The 11,914-nt window shown below is 41.9% G+C and overlaps 1 protein-coding gene across 1 annotated transcript in view; it reads right to left on the reverse strand.

The window, feature by feature from the left end:
* Positions 1-11,398, reverse strand: part of PAH (phenylalanine hydroxylase) — a 69,432-nt gene extending 58,034 nt beyond the window's left edge. The window contains exons 1-3 of the mRNA XM_020982365.2: positions 11,283-11,398; positions 7,426-7,533; positions 5,442-5,625 (exon numbers count right to left, since the gene is read on the reverse strand). Of these exons, the coding sequence (XP_020838024.1) occupies positions 5,442-5,625; positions 7,426-7,533; positions 11,283-11,333 (343 nt within the window). The 5' untranslated portion in view covers positions 11,334-11,398. The remainder of the gene's footprint in view (positions 1-5,441; positions 5,626-7,425; positions 7,534-11,282) is intronic.
* Between the last annotated feature and the right edge of the window lie 516 nt (positions 11,399-11,914).

Here is an 11,914-nt window from a genome sequence, read left to right on the forward strand (position 1 = left end):
AATTGATAAATAGGATTAATTCTAAGAATCTAAGCTATTGCTGATGAAAAATACTGTTTAAAAAAACAAAACAATGGTGGATTTATGTCTGCCAAATGGGGATAATCCCACCTGCTGTATCAACCTCACAGCATATTTATAAGGATCAAGTGAGACAATGAGCTAAGAAAATATGAGCTATTTTATTTGTTTTATTTTTGGTCCAGACCTATGGGGAGGAAACTTCCCACAATGCAACTCCCTCTACCAATGCATATCAAGTCCTTGTCTGTAATAGAGCCTTTCCCTCTAAGGTTATCTTCTGTCACCTTGTATGGATTTGTATTGACCTATTTAGCTGTGTGGTTAGAATGTGAGCTTCTTGGGGGCTCAGGTGGGGTTTGCTTTTTCTTTTTGAGCACTGAACCTGGCACATAGTAAATGCAAAATAAATATTTGTTGATTGACTGATTGATAGAGTTTCCTGCAGCACTGAGAGTTTATATAGGATCATAAAGCCCAGTAAGTGTTAGAGATGGGACTTGACCCTGGATCTTACTGGCTCCATGATTGGCTCAATATCCACTGTGTCACAACTGCCATTATTATTATTAATATTATTATTAATGTTTTTATTGTTACCACCACCACCACCACCAATGCTACTGCTACTACTATTACTACTACTACTACTACTACTACTACTACTACTACTACTACTACTATTACTACTACTACTAGTATAGCATACAGAACCTGGCACATAGAACTTCACAAATGTTTGTTTATTGACTGATGAAATGATAGAGTTTCCTTGGGCAAGGAAAGGTTATGTAGCTTGCCTGGGGGCACATAGCCAGTGTGTATTATAGATAAGACTTGAGCCTTAGTCTTAGTGGCTCTGTGGCTGGCTCACTATACAGGACTGCAAGGAGTAGGAGTAGGAGTAGGGGTAGGAGTAGTAGGAGTAATAATAGCAGAAGCAACAGCAGCAGCGGTGGCAGTGACAGAGGAGGCAGGAGTAGTAGTACCAGTAGTACCACCACCTCTACCACCCACTCACCACCACCACTACCACTACTGCCACTACTACTACTACTACTACTACTATGACTTCTACTACTACTACCACTACTACTACTACTACTAGAGCACACAGCACCTGGCACATGATACAAACTTAAAAAATGCTTGTAGATTGGCATGTTGATTGTTTCTCCATAACGCCTCTCTGAAAAGACATGCTTCTCTTTCCAACATATTGCTTCCTCAGGGCTATCGAAAGACAATATTACAGAGTGGGAATAATACTGATTTCTAATTCAGACAGGCTAGGGTTGTATCCTAGGCCCTGACCTTAAGAAAGTCATTACACCTATCTGAGCCTCAGTTTCCTTATTATAAAACTAGGATAATAATTCTTGTGCTAACAATAACAGCTAGCATTTAAAAAGCACTTTCAGGTTTAGAGCACTAGACATAAGTGATCTCTTTTAATCCTCACAACAATCATAGGAGAAAGGTGCTATTATTATCCTCATTTTACAATTGAGGAAACCAAGGCAGGCAAAGATTGAGTGATTTGCCCAGGGTCACATAGCCCTTTAGTGTTTGAAGCAGGATTTAGACTCAAGACTTCTAATTCCAAATCCAGTGAGTTTAGCCACTTTACCACCAATTCGACTACCTCATAGAGTAGTTGCAAGGAATGAGCTTCATAAGACTGAAATAATTATAGAAATATGAAGCATCATTATTAAAAGAATGTAAGCCCTTTAATGGCAGAAGCTGTTTTTTTTTATTTAGCAGTACTAAAAATAGCAGGTGTTTAATAAAAGTTCAATAGAATTTATAAGACCATCTACCATCATTGTTCCCTATATTAAATGCTTGGCCCCACTTCTGGAAAACTCTTGCTTTCTATTGCCCTGTAGAAAACCAGTCTTCCTTACTCCTTTTGCCTCACGGGGGAAATGTACTGAATCTAGGAGGTGGCATACAGGGTGAGGACAGATGAAAGGATCTGCCTCTCACTTCCTAGGTGGCCTTGGGTAAATCATGGGATAAGATTTAGAGCTAGATGAGATCTTTAAGATCATTGAGTCCAACCCCCTAATTTTACAGATAAGGAAACTGAGAACTAGAAAGGTAAAATTACTTGTCCAAGGTCACAAAGCTAGTGACAGAGTTGAAGTTCAAATTCCGTTTTTAATCCAGAATTCTTTCCAAGACAGTGATATGCATTCCCCTTAATTCCTGCTAAACTGCCTGACAACTTAGGTTTTCCCCAGTGTCTTACACCAAATAATACAATAAGCTCAAAATGTATATGGGACCTGAAAAAGATCACACCATTAAAAAAAAAATTAAAAGATAGCTCAATCAGGCAACTTTTACAGCTATGGCTACAGGACGAATTCTTAAGCAAACAAAAGATAAAAGCTATGATACAAGATAAAACAGATAATTTTGATTGCATGAAATTGTAAAGCTTTTATATGAGCAAAATCAATGCACCTAAGATAAAAAAGGGAAGCTCTTGATTGGGGGGAAAAAATCTCTGCATCAAATATCTGTGATAAGGGCTGGTCAAGATATATACAGAAATAATACATCTCTGGGGCTCAGTTTCCTCAGCTGTAACATAAGAAAATTGTACCAAATGATCTCCAAGGTTCCTTTCAGCTCTAACTTATATGAAATAAATAGCTATGTATCTGCTGGGTCCCTTGTGGTTGCACAGAGATAGCTACTGTTACAAATACATCTCTTTACCCAGTCATCTTGTTCACTTTAACCAGATTTCCTCCGTTCTTTCTCTTCCTTCCTCCTTCCCACTTCAAAAAGCCCTCCATGACATAACACCTTCCCGGGCTCCCCTGGAGGCTAGCTGCTTGTCATTTGTCTTGATTTCCTGCTCAAGTGTTCTGGCTGGTCCCAGACTCCACCTGCTCCAGCCAGAGCCAGAGTGGCTATTTGATGAGACGGGCCCTTTGTACTTCCTGGCCTGGGGCTCCAGTTAAGAGCAGGTGGCCAAGCAAGTGGGGCATGGAAGTCATCAGGGACTCAGCCACCAGCTTTGACGGAGGAGAAAAGAAGTAAGATGGAGCTTGATCTTACCAGGCATTGATGCATCCTACCTCCCAAAGACCTGAACCCTTCCCCCTCATCTCCCCCCACACATGGCTCAAAGTCTTTTAATATGCCCAATTACCCTTAGGCAATGAAGTAGCAACTGTCAGTCACCAAGGAATTCATCCCCCCAGCCTTAGCCATTCTTTTCAGAGGAAGCAGAAATTAAATGGAAACAACACAGAATTCGAGATCCCAAAAACCTACATTGGATTCGTGGTCATTCTATTAACTACCTGTATGAGACAAACCACTTAACTCTGGGTTAGTCAGTTTCCCCATCTTTCATATGAGAGACATGGGGGGAGAAGAGTGGGAAATCGAAGGTTTAAACCAAATCATTCTTAACTTGAGATCCAATGGCTTTTTTAAAATGTCAGTAACTGTATTTCAATAGAATTAATTTCCTTCTTAATCCTTTGTATTTTATTTTATTAACTTACAAACTTTATTCTGAGAAGCAGTTCATAAGTTTCACACAGCTGCCAAAGGGGTCTATGATACACACATCCAGGTCGAGAACCTCTGGATTAAATGATCTCGAGCTCCAGATCTCTGCTTTTATGGAGAGGATTTCTAGGGAGGTATTTAATTAGCTTTGTTAAAATGTTTCTTAGATCCATAGTCAGGAGTAAAGCAATACATAGTTGCATTGCAAGAGGTTGATCTTTGCCCTGTGTACTGCCTCAGCCCATTAAAACATTATTTTGAGCCTTATGGACCTCAGGGGTGAGAGTGGGGTAGGGGGGCTGGATTTGGAGTGAGGAATTAAGCTAAAATCCCAACTTGTTACTTATAACTTTTGTGACCTTGAGTAAGTCACTATCCTTCTCTGAGACTCAGTTACGTCTTTTGTAAAATGAGAGGATTACAGCAGATGGCCTCTGAGATGGCTTTCAGGTCTAAATCGGTACATCTGTGACTCAGCTGTATTTTGGTTCAAGGACTCCATGGTCCCATTAAAAGTCTATACTGAGAAACAGCTTGGATTTAGAAATGGAAGTAGGAGAAAACTATGCAAGTTGGCTTGACCTCTGAGCCCTGAAATGCAACATCCCTCAGAACCTCTAAGCTGCAGCCATTCAATCACAAATGAAGGACGCCATTGGACTTGGAGGCAGAAGACTTGGATTCAGTTTTTAGATATACCATTTCTACTGAGGGAGGGATAAAGAGAGTCATTGCATCTAAATTTCAGCCCACGTCATTCTACCTCTTCCCTGGCCCCTCCATCGCGCCTGTTGTTGTTCAGTCATTTCAGTCCTGTCTGACTCTTCATGGCCCCATGTGGGTTTTCTTGGAGAAGATGCTGGAGCAGTTTGCCATTTCCTTCTCCAGCTCATTTTACAGATGAGGAAACTGAGGCAAACAGGGTGAAGTGATTTGCCAAGGGTCACTTAGCTAGTAAATGTCTGAGGTCAAATTTGAATCCAGATCCTCCTGCCTCTAGGGCCAACACTCCAGCCACTGCACCATCTAGTTCTCCTATATATTATATAGTAGAATGTATAATACTATGTAATATCTATATGTTTCTATAATTATATGAGAGCATATAAGTAGTCTTAATGCTGTTTTAAACTTAAATAAGATTAAAATCAGCTTCCTCCTTTCTCTTCCTTCTTAAGTTTTAATAAAACAGCACTAAGATTTGGGGGGAGATCCTTGGGCTCTCCCCCATTAGAATGAGAGCTTCTTGAAAGCAATAAATGTTTTGTGTTTTATACGTCTGCCCCCAGCCCAAAGCACAATGCCTGGCACACAGCAGGTGCTTAGTAAGTGCTTGTTGATTAGTAAATAAAAGAAAATCTAGAGACAGAATGAATTTAAGGCTGGAAGGGGCCAAAAAAGTCATCTGGTGTAAAAAGCCTTCATTTTTACAGATGAGGAAACTGAGGCTTAGGGAGGGTTATGCAAGGTCATGAAGGTAATAAATTGCTGAGTCAGGATTCAAACACAGGCTCTCTGACTCAAAAGTCAGTGATCTTGCTACTGCATTATAATGCCCCCTTAAAAACAGTAACATCTAGAGGCAGTTAGGTAGCAAAGTGGATAGAGCACTGGTTCTGGAGTCAGGTAGACTTGAGTTCAAATCAGCCTCAGATACTTAACACTTACTAGCTGTGTGACCCTGGGCAAGTCACTTAACCCAAATTGCCTTGGGGAGAAAAAAGAAAGAAAAGAAAATAGTAACATCTAAAAGGAAGGGGGGGAAACTGCAGAAAGAAATAGCAAGAAATTTGATTTTTTTTAAAAAGAAAATGAGGTTCAAAAAGTAGGTCATTATTAGGTTGGACTTCATGGCCTCATGAAGCACACATGAATCTGACCTGTGTCTTTCTTCTTCACCCGGGAAAGTTCATGAACAGTGGCACCAATGTCATGTCTCAAGCTCTTGATAAGGTCATCAAGAGCAGGAATGCTCTGATTGTCCAGGTTGGTGAAGAACTCATATTCATCTTTGTTTAGAAGAGAAGGTCTGGATTCAATGTGAGTCAAGTTTATGTCATTCTCCTAAGAGAGGAAACAAACAAATGATGGGAGAGGGAAAGTGGCTGATACTAAAATAGGCTGAAAAAAAGATTCCCTTTCCCACACCAACAATCTTTAGAAAATTCAAAACTCTTCCCATAAAAATAATTTTCATTTGATCTTGAGTTCTCTTTTCTCCCTTAAAACCAAAACATTAAACTAAGTAATTCTGAAAATGAGTCTATCAAATAGTAATTTGATAAAAATCTTATCATTGACACATTAAAGATCTTAAAGTTGGTTCAAAATGTTAGGCTGCTGCAGAATAATATAACCTATGTTCTACAGGGGTGGGAGTCAGTAGCCTGGCTTGTCAGCCCTTTGAAATTCTTCTGGGTGGCCTGGGATCATGAAAATTTGTCTAATATGATATGTAACAGAATTGATGTAGGGTCAGAGGACCTGGATTCAAATCCACTTACTACATTTGCTTTAGAAGGTTCCCCATGGCCAGCTCTAGTAGCTCCAGTCAGGAAGTCCATTGGAGGGCAGAAAGAGTGAGTGGGCCCCTTGCTAAATATTCTCTCCCATCAATATCCCCCCTGCATGAAATAACTTCCAAATGGGTCTAAAGGAGGATTCTAAAGAATCCACCCTTGATTTCCTTTTCCTGATGAACCTGTGTTCTTTCTGGGTCGCAAAAGAATCATTCTCTTTGGCACAGAGATGACTATCCTCAATGTGGAAGTTAGTAGGGTAAAGCTGAGGGTCATCCCTTTCTTGGAGACTCTGCCTATAGACTTGTCTGTACGCTATACTCTTTGGATTTCATTGTTGTTAACTATCCTCAAAAATATGTTTTTTAAGAAAAAAGCTAAAATACCCATAGCTAACTAAGCAATTAATTTACAATGTTTTGAAAATTAGTATTCATCTCAGAATAAAAGGAAAGGAAGAAGAAAACCTATTAATAATGATCTGTAGACTCAGAATCATAGAATCTCAGTCAGAAAGAACCTCAGAGGGTCCCTTATTAAATCTGAATTGTTTTATTCCTACCAAATAATTGCTCAATCTCTCTGTCTCTCTGTCTCTGTTTCTTTGTCTCTCTCTCAACATGTTCAGTGACAGGGCAGTCACTCTTTTGTAAGGTAGAATGTTCTATTTTGGAAGAAGTCTGTTAGGAAGTTCAGAAAAACTCTGAGTTGGAAAAATTCTGACTGGAATGTTGGAAGGATTGTAGAGAGACAGTCACACTAATACTCAGGTGGTAGAGCTGTGACTTGGTATATCTATCCTGGGATGCAGGTTGGAATTTTACCAGAAAAATGACAAAACAGTCATGCCCTTCGGCCCAGAGATCCTGGTGCCTGGCATATATTCGAAGGATGTTAAAGGTAAAAATATGCACCAAAATATTAATAGCAACAATTTTATGGCAGAAAAGATGTGGGGGGAAAACAGATGTCCATTGGAGAATGGCTAAACAAATTGTGGTACCTAAGAAAGTTACTGTTTATCCCATAAAAAAATAATTGTCCCTGAAGAAGTGAGAAAATTCTCCTCCTTCCCTTTTTGCAGAGGTAGAAAGGTAGAATATTGCCCATATTGGGAGATCTGATGGGTTCATTGGTTTTTCTGAACTGCGTTTCTTTTCCTTTTCTTTTTCATTGTGTATTATAGGGAAAAGCTCACTGGGTAGGGGAGGGAGATTTATTTGGAAATGAAGGTGACATCAATTTTTTTTTAATTAGAAAAAAATTGGAACATATCTGCCAGCTAAGATATTTGCTGTGTTCATGGTCAATGTCAAAACAAAACAAAAACGTTCAAAGTCTTTACCTCAAATAGACGCAAGACTTTGGCCAGTGCCCCAACTTCTTCTTTGAGAGAGAAAATCAGGGATATTGCACCATTCTGGTTAGTGTTATCACCAATGTAACTGGTTTCCTATGAAGTTAAACAAACAAACAAAAAAAGACTATTAAATTGCTTTGGTCCAAAACCTAAGTAATTCATTTCTTTTTTTAAGGCCTTGGAGACCATGAGCAGGTGCACTTATCATATGTACTCTTAGAATATACCATTCAGAAGGGAAGGGAAGTAGTGTTTGTGGAAGGAAAACGGAGCTTAGGACAAAATAAACAGCAGTATACATAAGGGGGAAATTACATTTAATTATACCAAGTATAGAGGTCTTAGAGTAAAAAGGACCTGGGTTCAAGTCTTGCTCCTGGCCCCTGGCCAACATACTGGCTCTGTGATTCTGGCTTAATCAATGTAACTACTCTGTGTCTCTAGGCAACTTTCTAAGACTAAACCATAGATGATTTGTTCATCTGACTTGATGGAGTGAATTCCTACAACTTGGGTTTCCCCATTTCAAAGAAAGGAGAGATCAGGACCATCATTGCCTTCTTTATCATCGTCACCATCATCCCCACCACCACCACCACCACGACCATCATCATCATCATCTTCACCACCATCATCTTCTTTTTCATCGCCATCATCGCCACCACCATCATCTTCATCACCACCATCATCATCACAATAGCAACAGTAAATATTCATACCAAGCTGAGGCAGCATGGTTTTGAGGTTAGAACGCTAAGGTGGGAATTAGAAAGACCTTTCTTCATAAGATAATATGAGCCTAGATGAAGATCTAGATCTTAGCAACCTTCTAATCCAGTTCCTCATTTTATAGCTGAGTAACTGAGACCCAGAAAGATCAACTAAAGTCTTATAGGTAGGAAGCCCAAGTCAAACTCAAGTCTTGAGGCAGAGCTGACCAGGCTGAGGGTTGGGAAGATTATGTGCCTCAGGGGGCCACCTCACCATCCTCTACTAGAGAGTATGCTTTCAGGGGTTTAACCCTTTCAGTTGCTGAACTCCTGCCCTGGGACCATTCTGTGCTGATTGGTGAGTGCTGGACATGGCCCACTACATCTAGGTGGTCACAGTTAAGCTTCTCTTTAAATTTGGTCATTTTTTTCCGTTATGCCCAACTCTCCATGACCCCATTTAGGGTTTTCTTGGAAAATATGCTGGAGTGGTTTGCCATTTCCTTCTCCAGCTCATTTTACAGATGACGAAACTGAAACAAACAGGGTTAAGTGACTTGTCCAGGGTCAGCCAGCTTGTAAATGTCTGAGGCCAGATTTGAACTCAAGTTTTCCTGACTCCAGGGCCAGCGCTCTATCCACTATGCCACCAAGGAACCTAGAAGTGGTCTGATCCAGAGAAAAGTTGGCTTGTTGCCCACCCTGGTCTAAGCTCTGCAAGTTCCTGCCCTGGGTTTGGGTCTGATCAAGAGCAGATGCTATTGGACTCTGCCCTTCTCAGCCAGCTGGAAAGCTCTGCTAGTTTTGAGGGGCAGAATTGTAGGCTCCTCTTTGGTCTGAGCTTCCTGCCTTTAGTTATGCCTCTGCAGGTTCTACCAGATGCCAGAAGAGACGCCCTGTTCTGTTCGGAGGTCTGAGCCACACACCCCCATTGCTGCTGCTGCAGGCTTCTGCTCCTCCTCCTTTCCCAGTACACAGCCAGGGTGTCCCTACCCTGGAACCACACAGGAACCCCTCTCCTGAACAAGGCCCCTTCTCAGTCCTACCTGGTTCTATGACACAGAACTGGTGAATGGTTGGCCTCTGTCTAGCCCCATGCCCCGGTATGGATCTTCAACAAGAACTTATTAAGTGCCTACTGCATGCCAAGCACTGTGCTAGGGACTAGACATACAAAGAAGGAAGTGAAGCAGTCCCTGCCCTCAGGGAGCTTACATTCTACTGGGGAGGGGTTGGCATAGCAACAACCCTCAAGCCTAGGGCCAGGGCATAACAAGGCTGCACAGCAGGGCTTTGTTGGGGTAAAAAAGTACAAAATATATGGAAAGTAATTTCAGGGTGGGAAGGTACTCACCCCTAGAGAGGATTAAGATGGCAAGTAATATCTGAGCCAAGTCTTGAATGAAGCTCTAGGGATTCCAAGAGCTAAAGAGGCTGGGCTGAAGAAAAAGCCCATAAGGGGGCAGGAGATGGAATATAGTGTAAGGGAAACAACCTGCTGGCCATTTTGACTAAAATACAGAATGCGTAATGCGGGAGCAACAGGACAAAGACTGGAAAGGTAGCCTACAGCCAGACTGGGCAAGATTTTAAATGCCCAATAGAGGAGTCTATATTTCACTCTAGAGGCAAACGGGAGCCATGGAAGCTTCTTGAGCAGGAAAGTGACATGATCAGACACGTGCTTTAGGAAGATTGGTTTGACAGCAGAACCATGGTGGTCTTGCAAGAAGGTTCTTAGCAGTCCTGTTGTATCAGCTTAAAGGAACAAGGGTCAGGCAGAGTCTCACAAGATTAAATACGGTAGCCAATTTTCATGAATATCGCTGACCGTCAGGACAACATGCATTCCACATTGAAAACAAAGGTCTATTTTACACAGGGCCCAGTTTGGGACAGTGGAAGACATCATGGAAGGATCTGCCAATACTATCGTTTTCAAAGGATTCAAGCTTTAGAACCGGAAGGGACCATTGTACAGATAAGGAAACTGAGACCCAGGGGGGTTAAGTGACTTGCCCAAGATAACTCAAGAGTGAACAGCAGGGTCATCTCGAGTTCCATGGTATCACACTGTTTCTTTGCTCTAGGCCCATATCTCCAGCTACCAGCTAGCTCTCTCCCCCTGTGAATATCCACACCTCCCTCACTTCAAGCAGGTCATATTCAAGCCTTACCCTGAATATGTCCTCCTTCTGGCCTCACTATTTCTGTCAGTAGAAACAACATTCTCAAGGCAGTGAGCTGGCACAGTGGATAGAGCACCGGCCCTGAAGTCAGAAGGACCTGAGTTCAAATCCAGCCTCAGACACATGATACTCCCTAGCTGTGTGACCCTGGGCAAGTCACTTAAACTGATTGCCTCACAAAAGGTAAACTTAAAAAAATTACTCAATGGCTTCCAACTCCTAGGCATTTAAGGCCCTCCATAATCTGGCACAACCCTACTTTTCCAGTTTTCCATACTATACTCTATGGACTTATTACTCCCAACAAATTGGCCAACTTCTTTTTTTTCTAATTTATTCATTTATTTTAAACTTAAATATATAATAAGAAAAGAAAAAGAGATATATTATAAACTTAAATATTAAAACTTAAATACAAAATAAGAAAAGAAAAAAGCATTGCCATGTGCACAGCAGAACTAAAGAAGACTCAAGATATGCAGCAATAAATTTCCATTTCAAGAAAGTCTGTATAGTAAATACTACACCTTGTGTTCAGAGTTGTCCATCTTTGCTTTGCTTCCTTGTAAGTTTCAAACTGGCCAATTTTCCTGATGCTCTATAATTTCCCAACTCCAAGCCTTTGTTCAAAATATTCCCTCTGTCTGGAATGCCCTCCTACTTTCTAACCCTTACCCTAAACTGTTGAATGCAGATCCTTCCTAAGCCCATTTTAAATGTCACCACCTTCAGAAAGCTCTCCCAGATTCAATCCTCCAAACTGGTAATAATTTCTCTTTCAAAATGACATGCACCTTCCTTTTGGACAGGGTCTAACCTGGGAACAATTTCTCCCTCTGCTGAGTCATGTCTCAGTTCTTCCACATGGGATAGATGAAGCTGTCTGGGAGTGGTGGGAGTAAATTAGAGGAGGATCCCCGGCCAGTCCCAGAGGTCTGCTCACCTGGGAGCTTCTCCTGTCAAACCCGATGCAGCCCACGGAGCCAGTGGACATGATTGCTCCCCTTCCAAGGCCAGCTCTCTGGCAAAGTCAAGGGCTTCTGGGATCTAGGGCCAGAGGAGACCAGCTTTGCTGGGACAGCCCAGGGCAAAGGTATTTCAACTCTGTGGGAGGGGAGAGGCGTTGTCCTGACGCAGGAGGCCGAGCCCCAGCCTCTCCCCCTCTTCCCCACCTCTGCTTCTCCTCCCCCCCACTCTCAATTCTGCCTTTACCCCATCCTCCCTCTTCCTACACCTGCCCTATCACAGCCTCTCCTTTCCACCCCCTCCTCTGCCTTCCTCCCTAGCTCCCTCTCTCCCAGAGTCACACATCCCCCTGGAGGAGGCAGCTCCATGCACCTTAAGGGGATACTGGCTTCCTCGTCAAAAGCCATGAGTGAGAATCCTGAGTCCTTCCTTTCTGTTTGTTCCACCCTGGGCAACCTCTCAAGATGATCTTTCCATTTCTAAGCCATGGAATAGTGCCAGAAGGGACCTGAAGGGCCATCTTGTTTGACAGGAGGGGAAACCAAGTCTCAGAGACTTTTTTTTACTTGCTCAAATTCACATAGGTAGTAAGTGGAAGAGCTGAAAGAG

The sequence above is a fragment of the Phascolarctos cinereus genome, unplaced genomic scaffold (assembly GCF_003287225.1).
Source record: "Phascolarctos cinereus isolate Bilbo 61053 unplaced genomic scaffold, phaCin_HiC Scaffold_1;HRSCAF=81, whole genome shotgun sequence".
Classification (NCBI taxonomy): Eukaryota; Metazoa; Chordata; class Mammalia; order Diprotodontia; family Phascolarctidae; genus Phascolarctos; species Phascolarctos cinereus.